We start from the raw sequence: 21,791 nt of genomic DNA, 5'->3' as shown, positions 1-21,791 counted from the left end.
CAAAACTGCTGGACAGCAATTTGCTGTTCAGCTAGACTAGAAGCAATTCATATTTGTGCCAATCGATCCTCGCATTTCAGTCTTTCTGTGTTGTTTATTAATGACGGAAACTTTAATTAGGATAATTATATGTCGAAAATAGGCTCATGCTTTCAATTTATTTTAGAGGATTAGGAGTAAACTGCTTGCTTCCTTGCATGGTTACTAAAAACAGCTCGAACAACATGGCGGCAGAAGTCAAACTACACCGCATAGTTTACACGCTTTCCGCGCTAGTTTTAGGTAGATCCTTGAGGAGATTTTGTTTCCCTTTGCTTTCTGTTGATTTATTAGTGTTATTAGAACAGTATCTAAGAGATTTCTTGTCGTCTACAGGTCTGCTTGTAGCCGCTTCCGAGCCCAAAGATTCCGGTCAGACCGGTCCTGGTGTAGCAGACGACACAACACGTCAACAAGGGGATTTGGGCAATAACATAGGTAAAGCGTCGGGTGGTATACGTGTCCTATGGTGTTCTACATTTCATGTACTTAGTGCTTTTAAAGGCGATGAAAGCTCAATAGTATTGTCACCAATCTATATAGTCATTTAACAACAACTTATAACATTTTTTATAATCAGAGAATTGTTTTGAGAAGTTTCACATGAAATGTGACCTTATATGAATTATGATGGTGCACAAGATATATTTGAATATGCATCTCTCTTTTCTATTAGGACTGCAGGATGTGGTGTTTATTATTCAGAGCCAGAAGTACAGCTATCATGCAGATAAGGCTCACCAGCTCAGAGAAAACATCAGGCAACAAGCTCAAGATATTCAACAGGTTCAGTGTGATCTGCCCAACTTCTGTGCATTAATTATGATTATTGATGCAGATGAAAGAATCATCTGCTAATTGCTTTGATCTTCTATCTTCCTTTGATTTCCCTCATGAACTGCTAACATTATTTTCAGAAAAACTACTGAAATTGCAACCTTAATGTTCACCAGCCTAAAATGCCAGATCTCTTCATTTTGGTGTTTATCAAAAGAAAAGTGACCATATTCAACCGAGGAGTTTTTATCTTGATGAAATTTCCATGATTTAACTATAGACGTATGTGATCATTTTGTTAAAAAACAGCAACATGTGCTCATTTTTCCTTAATATCAATGTGTTGAATCTAAGAAACTACATTTCATTATCATCAAGTTTGACTTTCTAGGTGCTCAAGAATATGCAATAGCATTCTGAACTAGTCATGAATATGAAGAAAGGATTTTGACTGTTTTTGCATTTTCAGGAGCCTCCAACAGTTGTTGTGTTGCATGAGGAGTGGAAAGGCCGGGGGGCTTGGACCATCTTTCCCTTTCTTCCCAAGTAAGGGATTTTGGCATTAGCAAAGAATCTGAAGCATTTGGCAGCGATACAACTGTCGTACTAGTGTGCTACAATGTATACAACTTACAGTGTACATTCATCTTTCCCTTTCTTCCCAATTAAGGGATTTTGGCAAGCATAGAATCTTAAGCATTTGGCAGTGATACAACTGTAGTACAATGTGCAACAATGTATACAACAGTGTGAATACTTAGCAATCATGATGTAGCAAAGTTACATTTCGTTCAAACAAAGCTTAATTATTTTTGCAATCACCTCCTTTTGGCTAAACTAAATACTAGTAGTTCTTTTCCTCGTTTGATTGTTTTGCAACAGCAGTTGTTAATGCTTTTGTTCTCATCATGTTTTTTTGTAACAGCTTGCACCATTGATGCATTCTTTTCAGAATTTCTCAAACCTTTGGGCAGAGAGCAGCCTGGGTTTTCTTTTGTGAAGATGACACAGCTGTTAAACTCCTGCCATTACTCCATGTGCTCAGGAAGTATGATGCTAAAAAGGTGATCCTGAATAATTTATGCCATAGACATTATTTTTTGCGTTTCGGCGCCTTCGCGCCGGAACGCAATGTCCTGGCTTTTACCTTCGATGCATGCATAGCGCATGCAGGATGCTTCGATGCATGCTGTTTGGTTCAACACTGTGTCGCACACCAGAAGACCTTATATGGCAATACGTTCCCAAATCCTTGTATAGCCGTTGCCTTATATGGCAAGGGAGCACGAAAAGGCAGGCAGGCTAGATTTGCATGACACACAGGAGGGCGACCGCATGTAACTGCTACAACTGTTCGGAAATATCATTGCATTGTGGTTTCGGACTTTGATATCCTGAAAAATGACCATATTACATCTATTCCACAAGATTGCAGAAGAAAAAAATGATTTCGTCAAGAAAACGACCAAAAATCGACATAAATGATACCATATAGTGAGGTTATAGCATTACGTACAGAAAGACGGGTTACGTACCGCAGCTTAGCCCATCTGGCAACGCGAAGCACTTCGGACCTAGGAGATCCGGGTTCGTGTCCGTGCGTGGATTTTTTTTTTCTTTTTAGATATTGAATATCAAAATTATATATTGATATTATATCAATCTATCAATATCATATTTATGAATATCATTTTTTCATTTTTTTCATTAATAAATAAAGAAATATTTTATATTTGTTATTTTTAAATATTCATTTAATATATACAAGGCCTTTGTCTTATGAACAGGACTTCATAGATTCCAAACCCGGCATTCGAATTTTTCTGTTCATTGTAATGGAAAATACCGTGCAGCGGCTCCTATGCGCGGTAAGATGATTCTTGCAAAACACTCGCCACTAAACTTCTATCCCCGATGTAAACAGAGGCTCTTGATGTTGTTTGCAAAAAAGCGATCCTTTGTTACAGTAGCAAATGATCCATTGTTCAGTATCGACTTCATTCAGACAACACGGACGTGGAAAGTGGCGCCGCTCGGCACAAAACTATGGGAATTTTCATGAATTTTAGCAAAATTACCCAGGAAAATAAGGAAGAAATGTTGTAAATGCGGAAACCAGAATAATACGGATGAGGTAGCTGTTGATTTGTTTGACATTTGGTAGTCATTTTAGATAGAACCTTAGCTGTTATGAACTTCTATTTCACTTAATTACCATAGTGCTGATGATTCAATGGTGCTTTTTCAAATTTTATGTTTTATTGCGTGCCATGTACATAATTACATTGATAGCTTTTATAATGAGCCTATTGTACATTTTACAAATAAGTACAAGTTGTAGGCCAAGACCAGCTTTTTCAAAAGCACTTAAGTTAAGTGACGTAACTTCAAAATTGCTTTCCCCAATCTGCCTTTCTCTATTAAAACAGTACTCATTTCCCAAAATGACAATTTTTCTTATAGACTGAACAGCCCTTGAGTGACTTTCTCTGGCAGATTTTACTTCAAGTAAAGGGAAAAGACAATTCACACTCATAAACGTAGCCGAAACGCCAGCTTTTTTGAAAAGCTCTTGTTTTATCTATGATGAATGTCCTTACAAATTGGCATTCACTTGAGTCATATTTCTATTGTAACAAATCCGAGGCAGTGAAGCATACTGAACAGAATAGAAATATTTCTTGACTCTTAGCCTTTTTTTTACCTCCTTGAAAAATGGAGGTATTGTTTTGGATGTGTGTGTGTGTGTGTGTGTGTGTGTGTGTGTGTGTGTGTGTCTGTATGTGTTTCCGCATATTTGTTGTCAGCACTGCAGTAACACCAATCAGACACGGTTCTTTTACTTCCTCAAGTTCCTGTGAGTTGCAACCACTGTGAATCAAACTTTTAGACTTCAAAACTGCCAAAACTTCAAAACTGCAGAAAAACATATCAATTTGTTGCTGCGGTGTCTGATCCATCATAGCACAGTGGGGAGAATGTTAAGAGAAAATACACAACATGTACATGTATGATCTTAGATATGTTTTCCTTACAATGACAATGAGTCTTGTTGTATGTTTTTGTAGGAGTTATTTCTAGGCAGAGCTCTTGTAGACCAGGAAGCCACCATTATCCACCACTTTGCCTTCCACCAAAACCCTGGGTCCTTCTCTTACCCAGACTTCTCTGCAGGCTGGGCTCTCAGTGCTCCACTACTCAACAGGTACAACTAAATATAATATGCCAAAAATAGTTACTCAAGCAACTGGATAAAATTTTGAAACAGTCAAGAAATAGCCATGACTGTTTCAAAATTTTATCCAGTTGTTTGAGTAACAATTTTTGGCGTATCTTATTACCTGGATGTCTAACCTTCATCAACGTAACTTCTTATAATCTTTGATTATGATTAACTTGTTACTATGTTTTAGTTGTAGTTTGATAATCATGTCAGATGGAGTTGCCACAGTATTCAATCTCAACTCCATTTTTTTTCTGTAAATTGAGATGTTACATGACTTATTCATGCACACTGTACTAGTGATTATTAAAGGATATTAGGTGGTATGTTCTGATGACACACTAGTGACACATTGATGTTTACACCTTTGCACGCGATTGAAGATTTTGTTAATTGTTTCCTGTTATCTTTTCCATTCTGTAGCTTAGCAAAGAGATGGTCTGAGGAAAGTCATCAGGGGGAATTCACCATTGATCTTAAACATGAGGTAGGGATGACAATGATATGGGATTTTTGCTTCCTGTCCTTGATGAGCGAGTGTGTTAATTACCGCTAACTCTTGTGCTTCCTCATGAAATAATATGCATTGAGTGTTAAGCTTTGACGTATCAAGATTTTGAAACTGTTAAAATGGTGAGATGAGATGAGAATCCAATTTAATACGGTTTAATCTTTTGTTGCAACAATCAAAATTTTGGGTTATTTGATAAAAACATTGATTATTACAAAAATAGGTTGAAGGTCTAATTTTTAATTTTGTCTGTCATCACAGATAGCCATGTACATCTACGACAGTGGGAAGGGAGTGAGACTTACTGATGTCCCCCAGTTCTGCGCAGGTCCACAAAATGACAAGGACAAATGCGTAACAGCTTTCCCGACTGAATTACCACAATGTGTAAGTTTTCTCCTTTTTGTTTTGATTGTGAAGTTTGTGTACATTAAAGATAAAAAAAACCCGACCCACCTCAAATGATAAATAAAGCATTATGAAGAATATGGTAACAGTAATTAGAAACATTATTCTCTTTCTTTTGTAGTAACAACATATGTAAAGACTGGGAAAGTTTTGATTAGAACAGAAATTTGGCTATTTCCAGGGAGATCCAGTATCAGAGGAGGCAGTTTTCTTTGCTGTGAAGACCTGTGAGAAATATCACAAAGACAGAGGTATGAATATATATCAATAAACAGTTGTAGAAAGTACAAAATATGGCAACAGGCATTTTACAACAATTCTAAAAGTCTTAAATGGACTGTGTTCATTGTACAGACCAGGGCAAAGCGGGAGCCATTTCGGGATAATGACTAATTACATGTAACTTTGAAAATTGAGATGATTAGGGATTATGTTATTATGAGGTATCTACATGACATTGTCTTAGGCAAGGTGCCATGGATACCAATGCTACAGAATTGATTTATGGCTGTCCAACAATGTGTTAATATTGATAAGACTGTGTTATTAAGGGTGATGAGCAATTGTGTCCTCCAGGAATCTTTATCCTGTATATTTACAATTGATTTTTAAGTTGGCAGAAGATTACCATGTAGCTCTTAGGCATTTTGTGGGCGTGGGGTCTAAGACCAAAAACTATGCACTTTTCCTCTGGTACATTCATTTGGTATTTGAAGGGAAACCAGTATAGCTTTAAGGCTGGGTTTTGACATGGGGAGGAAGCCATCTTATACATGTAGTTGTTTGCAAGTTGTTTGCAAGTTGTTACTGCTTTACTTAAGTCATGAAACATCCCCATGAACTATACTCAAATGACTGCAGCATTGTTTTCTGTAGGTTAGTTTTACAAATGTATTTTAATTGTTCTTTTTGACAGTGCCTGTTGTTAAGAAAACATGGGGGAAGCAAGCCAGGCATATAACATACTACAGTGACAAAGAAGACTCTACCATTCCTACAGTCACTACAGGGGTACCAAACACTGAGAGAGGTTGGTATGATATTATCAACATATTGCAAACTTAGCGAGCTATTATATGAATATATATAAATATATTTTTGCAGCTTTAACCACTGTTCCAACATATAGGGAACATATAGGAGACAATGTGATGATTTGATTATGATCACTTTCACTTTTCTATCAAATGACCAACCAGATGTGACAATTTGATTCTGATCACTCACAATTTTTTATCAAATGACCAATCAGATGTGAATATTTGATTCTGATCACTTTCATTTTTCTATCAAATGACCCATCATGATGCATGTTGTTTGGTACATTCAAGTGCTGTATTAATTGTTGGCTATCCCTAGGCCACTGTGGGAAGGCCTATGCCATCATCAAACAGTTTGACACCAAGGAAGATTTGAAGAAGATGGACTGGCTGGTTATTGCAGATGATGACACCTTGTTGAGGTATGGGTAAAATATCATAATGTAGACTGTTAATGATAATACTCCTCAGCTTTTGATCCCATATATGTAGTACTACATGTACATGTATGTACCTTATTGACTTGTTTTCTGTACTGCAATGTGTTAGGTTATCAGCTTTAAAAGAATAATGACTAGAAGACTATAATGGAAAGATGTTTATAGTAGGCAAAGTTTTTGACATAGAAATAAAGTTCAAAATTTGAGCTAAATAAACACTTTTGATTAGATTACTTCTCGTTATAAAACATGAAGGTTTTATGAAGAGAAATATGACATTAAGTATGACATTTGATTGACTTTTAAAACAACACAATTTTATTTCAGTGTGCCCAGGTTACTGCGTGTCCTCAGCTGCTATGATCCATCCACCCCAATCTTCTTAGGAGAGCGGTATGGCTATGGACTGACACGAGGGGAAGACTCAGGCTATGCTTATATAACAGGAGGAGGAGGGTAAGTATCAGTCATATCATTTATCATTTCAGCCTTCTTAAAAGCAAGCAGTACAAAATGGAAAGTAAGATATGCCAGCTAATGAAACCCTTTCTTACAGCATCAGTGAAACTATATTTTTCGTGAAACACATGAGGCAAGTACATTTGTAGTACAGTCTCCTGGCTCCTGGGAATCGAACCTGGGCCCACCAGTTCACAAACCCAACACACTCACCAATAGGCTAAAAAGTCCAGACCAGTTAGACTGGACAGTGAGTGGCACTTGAACCACACTGTTACACTAGTTCTAATATAATAACATATCATACTTTTACTACAGAATGGTGTTCAGTAGAGCAGGTGTGAGAAAACTGTTGTCATCCAGCTGTGGGTGCCCAAAGGATGACTCACCTGATGACATGATCCTGGGCATGTGCTCTGAGATGACAGGTGTCCACCTGGTGCACAGTCAGCTGTTTCATCAGGTACAGTCTTAGAAACCATTGGCACAGACCAGAACATGTTCCTAGTGTCTTTTGTTTGTTTGAACCTTTGTATTAAGAATTAGTCTACAATGAGCTGGGCATTGTGATTCAGGATACAATGATATTTGTTAATTTGTTTGTTCATTCGTTCATTTGTTAAATTATTCATTTGTTGTATTTATTTATTTACTTTTTCAGTCATTTATTTATTTGTTTATTGTAAGAACGTTTCTTTGATTACCAATGTTGTATTAGTTCTAGTTTTCCATGTGTACACAATGCATTTTTTGTTCAATAAAAATGATTTTTCTTCTGTTCATATTCTAGGCTAGACCTGCAGATTACTCCAAAGGGTACCTGTCCCATCAGCCCCCTGTGTCCTTCCACAAGCACTGGAACACAGACCCTTACAAAGTGTACAACAAGTACCTGCTGACAGATAGGGAGAAAAACAAACACACTGAGCTGTAGAATGTGTCCTTCCACAAGCACTGGAACACAGACCCTTACAAAGTGTACAACAAGTACCTGCTGACAGATAGGGAGAAAAACAAACACACTGAGCTGTAGAATGTGTCCTTCCACAAGCACTGGAACACAGACCCTTACAAAGTGTACAACAAGTACCTGCTGACAGATAGGGAGAAAAACAAACACACTGAGCTGTAGGAAGTAACAATACAAAATTTTAGTGAGAAAAACAACCACACTGAGCTGTAGGAAGAAACAATACAAAACTGTAGTGAGAAAAACAACCACACTGAGCTGTAGGAAGAAACAATACAAAACTGTAGTGAGAAAAACAACCACACTGAGCTGTAGGAAGTCACAAGACAAAACTGTAGTGAGAAAAACAACCACACTGAGCTGTAGGAAGTAACAATACAAAACTGTAGTGAGAAAAACAGCCACACTGAGCTGTAGGAAGTCACAAGACAAAACTGTAGTGAGAAAAACAGCCACACTGAGCTGTAGGAAGTCACAACACAAAACTGTAGTGAGAAAAACAACCACACTGAGCTGTAGGAAGTCACAAGACAAAACTGTAGTGAGAAAAACAGCCACACTGAGCTGTAGGAAGTTACAATACAAAACTGAAGAAATTTTCACTTATTTCAATGTTCTGATTTGAACATGATGCAATAAAAGTGGTTAATGTGCAATGAGGTCTGCTAACACACTGTGCCTTAGAATCTTAAAAAAGATAACTTTCTTACAGTTTTACCTGTTATATCTGCAATATATTTATGATAGTTGTTGTCAGCCATATGCCTGGTTCTATAATGATTATAATATGAAAATATCTTTTTCTATGGTCACTTCAAGGATGTTTTAAAACTTAGACACTATATAGCTATTTAGTGTTTTTGCTTCCAGGGAAAAGTGTAAGCCATGTAACTTGCTTAGCTATTTATCAGTGTAATTTATGATGAAAGTTATGATTTTGATTGGTTCTCATAGTAGTTGGCACCTATAGCTACTATGAAAACCAATGGAAATAATGGTTTTAGAATTTTACATATACAGGTTACTTTGTACCTGTACATGTAGTCCCTGTCGTTGATAAAAGTTATAACAGTTTTGCAGCTGCTGTTGCCACTAATGCAATACCCATACTTTATCAATGATTTGAATTTGACACATTGACTAATACATACTATGACAAACTGTTTTTAAAGTCCACCCTTTATTAATAATTCCATGCTTGGTGGCAATGCCTTGGGAAAATGCAATAATAACAATGCGAATCTGCTGCTTCAAAGTGATATAAATTGTTATATGTATCCATTACTTCACTGTGTATTACATTCCAAATAAATACATTCATTGCTTATCAGTTCGTGCAAAACTCGTGCATTTTGCTATGTAACCATAACGGTAAAGGTGTAACCTTAGCCCTTGTTCAGCTGATGGACATTCAAAAAATGTTATGATCCTTATCATGTATATACACATAAGATGGTTTGACTGTGGTATTTACATGTGTTCTGTTGTGATCTTTGCAATGATATATATTACTACAAAACAGACCATTGTTCTCCTTATCATAAACACACGGAGGTCTGCACAATGTGTATAAAAACTCTTCAGAGCTTTAGTAAACAGCTGATTTCTAACACATCAAGTTTTTTTTTTCAAATACTTTTTAACCGTGGATTTTGTACGACACCGTTGTCATGTATGGCATACGTTAGGATAGTCGCATCAACAACACTGAACTGGGAATAAAGGACTGACAGATATTGATATCAAAGCAGATGTTAGGATGGCATATCGTAGCGTTTTCTGACCATCATCCCGAAATGGTTGCATGTCAGAAATACGTGAGAGGTTTTTCATTCTAACATCTGCTTGGAGACTCCAGGATGTCAATAGCAGCGATATGTTGAAACGGTTCCGCCGCTTGTGTTCTAGCAGCAGCCGCCCCCACATCCCCCGGCACCGCCTCCGCATCGCCTGGCCACGGCACCGCCTCCCCCGCCCGGACAGGCCACGGTGCCACCGTCATTGCAGTTGGTCAGAGATGGTGTGGTGTCCACCGCCCCTCCGGCCCCGAGCTGACCGCCCTCCGGACACTTCTTGGGCAGGACGTTGAAGAAGTTCCCGGATGTGTGGAAGAAGTTGCCGGTGGTGTTGGCGTAGGTGCCGGCGGCGTGGTAGTAGTTGCCCGATGTCTTAGCGAAATTACCTGGAAGAAAATGAGAGAAAAGAATCAGACAGGGTTGCATATGATATCAGCAACAAAAAAACAGAGGAGCATCCATGTCATTGTGTCGAAGTTGTGGCAGACGAATCTTTTGGCTCGCCTGATGTATGCAAAACCGCAAGCGCAAAATCACCGTAGTGTTCTTTTCTGCCAGTATTCCCAATCTTCTAATTAAGACATCATTACAAGTGAAATCACCGTAGTGTTCTTCTCTGCCAGTTTTCCCAATCTTCTAATTAAGACATCATTACAAGTGAAATCACCGTAGTGTTCTTCTCTGCCAGTTTTCCCAATCTTCTAATTAAGACAACATTACAAGTGATGTTTTGGTCGTCTTACTTAGAGAGGAATTCAATATTTGACTGAACTGATAGCTGTTGGCTTCTATCCACACTAGACCTTACATAATCAATGCATCAAGTCGAACATGTTGAGGCAAATCAAGTCACAAAGTACGTGAAGACGTTATCTACCTGAGGCGTTGAAGTAGTTGCCGGTGGTGTTGTAGAAGTTGTTCTGTCCGCGGAGCTTCTTGTTACCGCGGGACTCCTGGATGACCAGCTCGGAGAAGGTCTCGTTGTTGATGCCGGTCACTGTGCCGTTCTTGTACTGCCAGGACACCGCCACTGGCCACTTGTGGTGTTTCTCTGTTTGGACAATCGTCAATGAGTATGGAGGCTTTGATAAACTCTAAGAACCAAACCTCTAACGGAACCAAAACGATGCTACTTCTGCCCGGCTATAAAAACTATCTGCCAGCCAAAGAGCAAGACCATTGCATGACCAGAACGTTGCAGAACTTGTGGATGTTAAGTCCAGAACAGCAGATATTCTCTTCAGCACCAAGGAAAGCTACCAGGAGGCACACTGATGACGTGCATTTTTTGTACCACCACACCTATCTACGTACCAAATATCATCTCAGTCCAACTCCAGTTACGTCAAACCCTTGTCTACACACACGGACGTACACACAGCCATTGCAAGCAATACCTCCGATAGCCTATATCCCTATGTTAAGCGTTCAGCTAGGTCATCCATTGCTGGCGAGCCTTATGTTTCCGATAGTAATCGTTATCTCTGCTTTGCCGTTTTCTCTCCTTCTACTGACTATCAAAAGTGGCTTATCGTTTCTGCATCGATCCTAAGAAAGTTTTACAAAGGATGCAAATCTAGATGCAAATCTAGATGGATCTATACAGATCTACAAGGGAAGGCACGGGTTGGCAGCGCGTGCCACTAACCTTTCTGGAAATCCTCAAGGGCTTCAACCTCACGGCCGCCGCCACCGAACCTGAAGCTTGACCCCTATAACATCAATAACATGGCAGACATGAATAACATACAGTGTATGTACACAATACAAGGATCTAAAGAAGATATATGGTATGGGTGAAGCTTGGGGCAGAGCAGTTAAGGATCAGTGACAAAATAATGAAAAGGGGAGACATCATTTCTGGGGAATGCACGCTGTTTAGGTGTTCCGTTAATAGCTTCAGCTCTATTTACAGTACAAACATTAACCAAAGAAAGACGTTATCATAATATGTATATATAAAGTCTTACAAATAGTAAGGGTACTAATGAGCCCGGTAAAGAAATCAATTCATTTCAACAATTTAGATATTTTAACAAAGGTATATGCAAGTATGCCAAACGTTGTCGATAAAATGTGTACATATCAACACTACTACATCGGTAGTGTACATGACAAGCCACCTGGATACGTATTGTTTGAGAACAATAGAGCAGTAAAGAGTTCACACGCTCATTGTCCATGACACTGTTACTTTGAACAAGGGGATTTCCCACATACAACAATACTGTCTCCGTGGATACGGCGTCCTTAGCAACATATCGTTTTACTATCTTCATTCATAGAGCTTGATTTTGGACTCATGTACACAAACATGGAATACACCGTTTCTTGAAACTTTTCCATTTGCCATACTGCAAGATATACTGTGACGTATTCAATGTTTTTTAGATATTGATATTAAGTGGAATCATATCTAAACAATTTTTCGAGAGTTTTGCATTGACATGTCGCTGCTAGGGAGGCACAATTATTATATTGTTTATAAGCGCATTTGTCGGTGTTAAGAGCGTTGATGTTAAATGGTAGGGACTGTAGTGTTGTACATACCGTGTGCTGCAGTTTCCCATCGCTACCGGTGTGTCCATGACCATGGCTGGGCCAGCATTTGTAGCTGGAACACATTTTCACACAGGGTTAACCTCTTCACGAACCGGAGAGTCTAATCGTAGAATTCAACTTCAGGTTTGAGACTACAATCTGTCTATCCTTTGAGTTGGAGAAGAGTTTTTTTCATTATACAATTCATCTATATTATGATATTGATTCACAGAAAGCATATATCCTTGTTTTAATAGAGAGTATCATAACACTTCAACTATTCAATATCTTTAACACAATTGCATGAGTTCAGAGGAGTGCAACAGTTACTGTGTTTGTCGATATACATGCAGTTCCCCTGGCAACACAATGCAACATTATAGAGCTTTGGATTTCCTACAGAATTTTTAGTCGACCATTGCTTCCTCAGCAAACCAAATTCACAAACACATATTTTACAGACTTCTCTATTTCTATTCATAATCTCCATATATCTCTATAAATGTTATTTCAACAAAGATCAAGGCAACTCAATGCTATCCTAAATAGTGCCTAGGGTATAACCTTCTTCTCAGTACATGAAGAACATAAATATAACGGAGGAAATTTACCTGTGCTTAGGGTGGATGAGAGTGTAGTCAGTCATTATGCTGTTGGAGTGATATCACAGGCAGAAGTCTTGACGATGCAGCCGATTGTCAACCCACAGTGCGTACAACTGTCTGGTCAGTCGGGAGGTCTCGCCTTGGCTGATGCTTCCCTGGAGGAGGTCAGGTCTGGGATGGTTTCCGCTGGGTGCTGCACGGCGTCTTATCTACGGCGTTGCCTGGCAACCCGGTCGCTATGCAGCTGAATTTGTGCTTGCTCAGTTCGATCCCATAATTCTCTGCGAAGAACCCCAAGTGATCTATTTCGACTACAATAGAAAGTGGCTGGCCTCTCGTGACAAAGCTGTATGTTGCTATGCAGCCATTGATATGGAGATGAACAAATCTCTCTCATTGTCAGTACCAATATTGCAGTGTGTTTGGTAAGCTTTGTCGGTATCTTTCCTTTTCATAAAGGATAGACTTGGTAATGCACAGACATTTCGAGGTCTTTAAGATTATATTGAGAACAGACGCTTTTAGAGGATTTTATCATTTAGTTCATGCACGTTGTACAAAAGATTAGTTATGTCTTTATAGTCTGAGGCTTCTTGTAGAGGTATCTTCTAGGAGCGTCCAACAATCTTAACGTTAGCAAACCAGAAAGGACATATGCTCTTGAGGCAAAACGCGAAGTGGTCATCGTAAAGGATTGTCCATGTGTGGTCTTTATCCTATCAAAAGCTCTCGGTCTTCAAAGGGTACCGTTAGGATAGGGTGTATTGCTTCCTGTTGTAACCTTTTGTTCTGCGACATTAGCCAGACTTTTTCTGATCTCCAGTAGCTTTTAGAGAAAAGTTATTGTTGTTTTATAATAAAAGAAGCTAAATGAAAGTCTTTTAATGGCCTACATGTATATACATAGTAGCTCACCAGAAATCCCGAAAGATATCCTTGTCACGTACACAAGAATACTGTCATTCTTCCCTGTCACCTGAATCAATTACTTGCGGACAAGGCAATGATAAAAGCTGAAAGGCTTCTTCAGAACATGTTCATCTGCCACTTCCACATATTCATGGCTCATATAAAACATGACAGTCGACACAAAGGAACAGTATGTGATTCATTCCCAGGACAAAACGGTCGGCTAAATTATTAATTATATCGACCTGGGTAGGAAAAATAGATTTACTGCATGCTGAACAATAATGTAACTGTAAATTTGAAGATTCCGTATACAAATATGTTGAGGTGTAAGATTACCTGCTCTACACGATAGAAACCAGTTATGCCTTAGGTTTATCAATGGTTGCGGGAAGACCTTTGTCCACAAAACATGTCGTGCATGAACAACCTTTTCTTATTACACATGTATTTTGTGCCTGGGTACTAAATCATAAATTATGGATCTATAATTCCGTCCCATGGAGAAAATCTACAATGTCTTGTGAGGCTTCTTTAACAATCACAGACGCTTAAAGGCAAAAAATACTTGAATCTTATTTTTAGCCAGCAACTTGCGTGTTCACTATCGTTTACAAATATTTACTCGAGTTAGGCAAAATTGCTTCTTTGGAATCTCGTGTGCAATACAGTACATCGCTTTGTTATGTTGTCACCATAGTCACGAGCTGTCATCTGTTGTTTCCCAAACAGACAGCGTAGCAACTCGGCCAGTACTCAGTGGGAGCCATTGAGAGCAGTTGCCTTCCGATATCTTATTGAATCTTAAGGTTTATAGTGCCTTTCTTGCATTGATATATCAATTGCAGACCGTCGACAGGATGCGGGATGTAAAATTTACTCTTAATATTTCCGAATTCATCGATTTGAGAACATATGTGTAGGAATGTGGAGCTCGCCTGGATGCCATGATGACAAGGCCTAGACGGGAAAAGTAAGTACAATGGACTTCTTTACTACATATAGAGCAATATCATTGCAATCACTGTGAATGTTCGCCGTACGCAATGTTCGTATGTGCAGTTGTTTTTGATGGCACTGCTTATTTTGAAACGTATCTCACTGTATCCAAATCAAATCATATCATATCATAGATACCTTGGCACAGCTTACTAGTTTAAGACAACAGTTAGAATAACTGTATAATGGGCAGCTTTGAATACGAATGTCACATATCTTTTCGACATATTTCGCTGATCCATGGTGAGCATTAGGGTCCTGCTTGTTCTAGCACAAACACAGATATCTCGCCACCTCTTCCAGATTCTCGCTTTGGCATTCTGACGATCCTGTTGTCAAGGTACGGCGATCAAGGAAGGTCGATCACTGGGCCAAGCTGAGAGCTAAGGTGAAGAAAGTCACTTCTCCTCTAGGATAGCTTCTCTGTCATTTGCACTAAGATATGTGCACAGAATATCTTGCCACTGACAAAACTGCTAGCTGTTTTCTGTTATATATGATGCTTTAACAGTCTAGATGTCATTACATGTAACCAGAACGGTCTTTAATACATTGCCATAGAAGTGATGACTGAAAACGTATCTCGGAAAATTATATAACGCTTATATATTGGACAGATATATAAAGAAATGTGAATAGACGCAACCGTAGGCATAGAACATGCACAGGGACTATCATTCAGACTGAAAAGATGGAAAATGTGCCTATGAATGTTATCTAAGTTCATTTTACGCAACTGCTGAAAATATAGTTGAAAACAATTTCTTCATTAAATTTTGTGATCTAAATGAATGTTTATTTCTGATTATCGCGAAGGTTCCGGAGGAGTTTTTGAGCTTGCCGATCGCTGTTGAACTCGAGTCCCTCAGCAGCTCCTGCATATCTGACCTGTCGCTCCTGGACGATGAGAAGAGGAGGAGAAAGGGGAGGAAAAGTCGACAGAGGCAGGCGGATTTTTACTCAGACAGTGGAAGCTCGCGATCGGACGACAGCCGAGGAAGGAAAGCAAAACACAAGGAACGATCGTCAGATTCAGCGTCAAGACGTCGTCGAGATACGATCTGTGCGTCAAGCGTCGCCAGAGAAACGTACTCATTCGACATGGACACCTTTTCACTGTTAGATCGACCGGCCACCGCACTGGCAAGCAAACAAAACAAAATCGTCGCCATGAGTTCGCTATCGTCAACCGAGGAGGACATCCTTTTATTTCTCTTAATTCAGTTCGGAGTTCTCCCGAGTAGCGCCACGCATAAAGACCTGCGGAAACTCATCCGTAAGGCTCTTCATGGTAAGATTAACATCAGTCTACACTCGAACGGAAATTATGTACACACGAATGGTGTTTACATTAACGTCAAGGGTAATTACATTAACACTAAAGGGCTGTACATTAACACTGACGGTAACTTCATAGGAACCAGTGGAACGTATGTAAACATTGTGAAGAAAGACGGGAAGATGGAGGTCTCCAAGGTACCGCCCGTCACTAGGGTACCGAAACCTCTCGCGATCGATTGTAAAAGTCCAGAATTAGAATTTGAGATGCCGATTTAGTGTTTTATTTTGGCAGCCTAGAATCCAAAAAATATTTTGGTAGCCTATTTGAGAGAGAACGAAAGAACTCGACAGCTATGCATATGGTAGGTTTGGATGTCAGGCTACCATAGTAAGTGTGGTCGCCATGTCGTAGTAGTGCACTTTAGTATACTAGCGGCTATCATTACTCCGGGAAGGAGGAATACCTCCTTCTGGGAGTATTGGGAATGCATTTGTTTGCGCGTTCGCAGCTATAACTCACGATCCCGTTGTCGCATTGGTGTGTAACTTGGCATATCGTTTGCCTGGTTCGGCGTGGTGATGCACAATAGCTTTGTTACACCATAACTACTTTAAACGTCAATCCAATATCGTAATTGCACCCCTATAATTAATGCTATGTCCCACTACCTTGCCATAGGGACCATGTTATAATCCGTCATGCATGACTGGAATACTTCAGGCAGATACGGGGTATAAATCTTCCTTACTTGCTGTGATCGTATAGTCACTGTTACATTGAAAAATAGACAACGTGCATCACCACATGCAACCTAGCAAACGATACACCAAGTTACATACCAATGCGGCAACGGGAATTGTGAGTTTTAGCTGCGAACATGTGCAGAGTGCTCTCCAGTCTGTGTATTAAGTATGCCGTGTCCACTCGAAACTCGCATACAGTATGTGCGCACGGGACGGACGATGCACTTTTACGCACAGTGTGAAAATGGCAAATCTCTGGACCTTCAAACTTACCACACTTGTAGTTTATAATACGGAGGCTGTGACAATGTAAAAAGTTTACGCAGGGGATGAAAGATTGTTGAGAAATATCTCTCAGAAAAGTGCGCGCGCCAGTGTCACTTCCGGGTGGTTAGATCCGGTGACCTTTGACCTTCGAGCTTCGTGAAATGTTACGATAATATAAATTAGCCTTTTTTATTGCAAATAGCTTGATAGCTATAGATCAGACCGGCCTGCAATAAATTGTGGAAAGAGGATTTACTGCATATTTGTGATTTCTGATACATCTTAGTTGTAAGGCTGAATGGTTCGTTGATAAAGGGGCCATCTAAATCTAACTTTGTGACTTTTCCCGGAATTTCTAGATCCCATCTGTGCCATGCTGTAAAAACATACTTTTCAGCAGGTTGACCACTCCTGTATTGAAAGAAAAAGATAAACAAACACTTTTTCTTTACTTGCTCTAGAACACTACTTGGACTGTGCAGAGATACAATTTGTGTGGGTCAATACTTGTACATACTATAAATACTTCACGGAGAATTGTGTCCTACGGACTCTTGTTCATTTTGATATCATGATTGATGCACCGTGGCTTTGTTGTTGCTAATTGCTATGGAGACGGTTACACTGAGGGCAAGACAAGAAATCTACGGACACCTTTTTGGAGAACTTAAAAGGAAACCAGGGTTGATACAGAATACCGTAGTCATGGTGACCATGTTTTGTAACCAAGTAGGCCGTTCGTCATGTTTAGAGATGCATTTCATATTGTACTACCTCATGTTTTTCATTAGCCTGAGCTGAATAACAGACCTCGAGATCGATGATTATAACCATAAATGTATATCAGAATATAAAGGACGCATTTAAGAAAGTTTATCATCCTGTCAGGCAATCACAAGAGTGAGGCGTGTAGTAATAGGGCACAAGTATATTTCCGGTGCGTTGATTTGTTTTTTGGCGACGCCTCAGGGGCGGAGCCTATTGTATAGTACTGCTTTCGGTTTGCCAAATATTCTAGGATTTCCGCGAACGCATTCCCTAGGGAATTAGTTTTTGGCAACGCCTTGCAGGTATGGCCTTTTCTATAGCAAGGACGAATGCCACTGCGCACGGCATAGAAAATGCGCTAGTTATAGTATACACTTTTACAGCTGTTTATCGATGTTTGAAATAAACTTTCTGGATGTTGCAATATATACCTATACATCACAGCTGTTCCTCAATGTCTTAAACGTTTTTGGTTTTTGTTATCATGAATGACATGCTTAGACTGGCTCTTCTTTTATTGTCATGAGAAAGTTTGATTTTGAAAGGTAAATAAGTCACAGCTTTAAAGAAGATGTCCGGATTTTTGCAAAAAGCAGCAACAACAATATGTCACTGCTTTTGATTAATTTTTCTTAGAAGCTTTGCTTCATTCAATAGAAAAATTAAATGCTTGACATGTTACCAACGCATAATTCGAGTTATTTTAGCTGCATCTTTGAAGCTTCGAAAGACTAACATAGTAAGGATAAAGAAAGGACACAGAGACAAGGCTTTCCGTACACTTGGCACAGGAGACTTTAAAGACGGACTGACTATGACTACGTGATACTGGATATGCTGACATCAGTTTCCGTATCTTCTTGCAAGTTGGTGAGAGCGTGCAATCGTATCACAGCTTTCATGCACACTGATTATTACAATATTCGTTTGGGGTTTTCAATTGAATTTTTGTACATCCACCCCTAGCCTGTGTTTACAGAAGCTCTCCCTGGGGGAGGTTAATGACCCCCTCTTGGGAGCGGTATCGTCGGGCCGGCCGCTAGGAGCGCGAAGTAGTCAGGCTACATCCACCCCAGGTTTGTTTAGAACCGTCATCGGCCAGGTTAATAGCCTTGTGTACGATTTTGATATGCATATACAATAGATTACTACTATATACACACAATATAAATAATGAAATAGACAGTCCGTAATATTTATTTCTAACTGGCGTCAGGTTTTGTCTCGCTGTAGCAACGGTTGTAGCAACGCAATCTATTGGCTTCACATCGTGGCTCCGCTACAGATCTGGTTCTTTCTCGTTCCCTTCTTTTTGTCGACGACGCTTGTTGTGTGGCTCCCCTCGCGATCGGTCCCGACGTTACGGACGCACGCACGGACGTCTGTTATGGATTCCCCTAGGGATGCAGCTCGTCTCACCGACATCCAGTAGAAGGTCTTGATCTGCCGACCTCCCCTACAGCGGTATCTCTGTGTAGAATGTGGCAGGAACATCTCGTCGTCATCGCTCTCGTCCCGTAAGCTAGGTCGGCCTGTGCAAGTATAAAGACGGAAACAGTCGGTGGAGCTGGCGACCACAGCGGTTTGATCTGATTTCTAGCTACCAAAATCAGTTAACAAATTAACTGTTTAAAAGAAGCTATGGCAGCCATCCTTAGTATCCCTACAAATATTCCATTGTGTGAAACCGTCAAATTATGAAATCTTTAAAACTCTATCGGCTCTTATATGCTTATGAAATCACAATAATGGACTATTCCAAAATTACCCAAATAAATTTTCATCGTCGTTGTTCGGCTGCATGTGTTTTACGTGAACTAAGTCGCCATTTAGATGGTCGTCACAGCACTTATGTTGCAGAATCTTACATTCAGGAGCTGCTGTAGAAAAAAAACACAGCGAACAAAGATTAATATTGCAATACTTTGCAATTCTTTTGTCTTTATTGCCTATACATACCAAACAGAAAACACTGTAGAACACCGTGTAACCAACCAGTTCCTAGAAATTTTCTTCCATGACAACCATATTCAACATGTAAACATGTATGGATGTCTATCAGTTTTATCTAGATAAAATTTCTACGTTGCGTTGTTGAACTCTACACTTGAAAGCATCTCCAATACAAAGGCTAGACACGTCCTTTATATTGAACATGTTTAAATTAATTTGTCTGCTAGAAGTTTCTCGTTATACGTGATCTTATCCACTTACACAAATAAATAAACAATATTTCTGCAACTTCAAAAAATCAATGCACATCCACTATCCATGGGTTACTGAACTGTTGCCATATTAGGATATTTGTGTCGGCTGAGATATAAACAGGATATCTATGAATCTGTAAGTTTGCAAGAAATATCTCAATGTCGAAAAGATCAAGACAGTCATCACCTCTCTTTTAAATCGTATTAGAAGTTTGCACAAATTAAACGACAGGCGAAGAAACCATTTCTTGGCAGGTAAAATCTAACACGGTAAAATTCAAACGAATTATAATTAGGTATATGGTGGACAAAGGGTGCTACCAAATCAGTTTTCCACTACGCAGTGTGCAAGGCATTTAGAAGGCATGTCATTTGTAACCACTGTGTTCGAAAATAGAATTAATGTAGACTGTTATTACTCCACGAAATAACGGGGTGATCAAACACAGAAACGGAGTCTATGTGTGTACAGAAACATATGCGCCGTGCAAAAGGTTGAGACCTAAAATTGTACTGACCTTTTGACCGCTGTCTTCGCTGTCGGTCTGTCCATCTCTTTGTCGAAAAGGTGTGGGCCGTTTACTGGCCTTTTCCTCGGCTTCATACGGCTGGTGGTCGATATTAAGTCCACGGATGCCGCAGGTGCCCGCCTTTTCTTCTCATATTTGCTATCTTGAGAAGTGCCGAGCCACTAGGCCTTCCCCTTTTTGTTCTTGGTGGCCTGGTTTTCGGAATCAAACCCAGAGTGACGATGGATTTTGAACAATGGATCAAACTTCACAATGGCCACATGGCATCCTAAAAGCTTGATTAATTGGTCAACCGCCGTCGGCTCTGCCCTGTTGCGTGCTGCTGGTCAGCGGTTGGTTACGCCCTGCTGTGAGTTACGCCCCGCTGTCGGCAGTTGGTTGCGCCCTGCTGTGAGTTACGCCCCGCTGCCGGCGATTGGTTGCGCCCTGCTGTGAGTTACGCCCCGCTGTGGCCGATTGGTTGCGCCCTGCTGTGGGCGGTCTAGAAAGTCCCGCCCTAATACTAGTATCCCACCTGGATGCCAGATGGTAATACACACAAAGACCGAGAGAGAAACACATGTTCCGCTTTCAAACCAAAGGTCTAACTGAGGGGATTTGTAATAAAAGAATCATTGCAATCCGCTGACATGTTGTCATGTCCTGGAGCTAGCTCAGTAGCTGGCCTGTTCAGGTCCTGAAAAAATTCTGGCATCCAGGCTATATAGGAATGTTTTCTTTTTGCATACCCCAACCGGTTTTTGTTGTGTTTCTAATGCCGTGTAGTAAGTGTGTGTCTGTGTTCTTCCACATACTAGTTCATATTCTGGCAAACATAATTCATGACATGCAAGAAGCTACGGATAAAGCACGTTGAAATTATTAACCTTTCTCCACAATCTCTCTGTTGATGTTGGTAAGCTAAGATCATATAGACATCTCAAATCTGTGTGCGCCATGGAGTATTATCTACAAAGCAAAGACTTAGACATAAAATCATCTATATATAAACGCAGAGTAAGCGCATATACATTAGAAGTAGAAAGAGGTAGATACAGACGGTTACCTGTTAACGAGAGAATATGTGAACAATGCACAGGAAAAGCGGTGGAAGATGAAATGCACTTTATTTGCCATTTGTTATTTCTTCCGTGAACGTTTCTGCTTCTTTTATTGCGTTCTGTTGGTATGTGGTCTTACAAACAGGTAGCACACGGAGGATTTCAGGCCGCAACAGCCAAAAGATATTCTGGTGCGGAAACAGTAAAACTTCAGAAAAGTGTTATGGAATTCGTTCA

The 21,791-nt window shown here is 39.8% G+C and overlaps 2 protein-coding genes and 2 long non-coding RNA genes across 4 annotated transcripts; 2 read left to right on the top strand and 2 right to left on the bottom strand.

Moving 5' to 3' along the window:
• Positions 1-78: 78 nt before the first annotated feature.
• On the top strand, positions 79-8,060 carry LOC136444240 (beta-1,3-glucosyltransferase-like). Its single transcript, XM_066441754.1, has 14 exons — positions 79-282; positions 376-477; positions 716-825; positions 1,286-1,362; positions 1,769-1,880; positions 3,885-4,021; positions 4,463-4,526; positions 4,812-4,937; positions 5,140-5,209; positions 5,875-5,988; positions 6,318-6,420; positions 6,766-6,894; positions 7,216-7,360; positions 7,688-8,060. Exons 1-14 carry the CDS (start codon positions 147-149, stop codon positions 7,829-7,831), a joined length of 1,569 nt encoding a protein of 522 aa, XP_066297851.1. The 5' UTR covers positions 79-146; the 3' UTR covers positions 7,832-8,060.
• A 1,595-nt stretch (positions 8,061-9,655) lies between these two features.
• On the bottom strand, positions 9,656-12,964 carry LOC136444249 (uncharacterized). Its single transcript, XM_066441766.1, has 5 exons — positions 12,816-12,964; positions 12,214-12,277; positions 11,312-11,375; positions 10,541-10,714; positions 9,656-10,049 (listed from the first exon to the last, which is right to left on the bottom strand). Exons 1-5 carry the CDS (start codon positions 12,848-12,850, stop codon positions 9,772-9,774), a joined length of 615 nt encoding a protein of 204 aa, XP_066297863.1. The 5' UTR covers positions 12,851-12,964; the 3' UTR covers positions 9,656-9,771.
• A 1,478-nt stretch (positions 12,965-14,442) lies between these two features.
• Positions 14,443-16,436, top strand: LOC136444223 (uncharacterized). The gene is made up of 3 exons (XR_010757239.1): positions 14,443-14,691; positions 15,021-15,105; positions 15,534-16,436. It is a non-coding gene; the product is annotated as an uncharacterized lncRNA (long non-coding RNA).
• Positions 16,437-18,966: 2,530 nt separating this feature from the next.
• On the bottom strand, positions 18,967-21,196 carry LOC136444215 (uncharacterized). The gene is made up of 3 exons (XR_010757238.1): positions 20,503-21,196; positions 19,546-19,657; positions 18,967-19,309 (listed from the first exon to the last, which is right to left on the bottom strand). It is a non-coding gene; the product is annotated as an uncharacterized lncRNA (long non-coding RNA).
• Positions 21,197-21,791: the final 595 nt, after the last annotated feature.

Source organism: Branchiostoma lanceolatum, chromosome 1 (genome assembly GCF_035083965.1).
Source record: "Branchiostoma lanceolatum isolate klBraLanc5 chromosome 1, klBraLanc5.hap2, whole genome shotgun sequence".
In the NCBI taxonomy this organism is placed as follows: Eukaryota; Metazoa; Chordata; class Leptocardii; order Amphioxiformes; family Branchiostomatidae; genus Branchiostoma; species Branchiostoma lanceolatum.
This window is presented reverse-complemented; position numbering and strand designations above follow the sequence as displayed.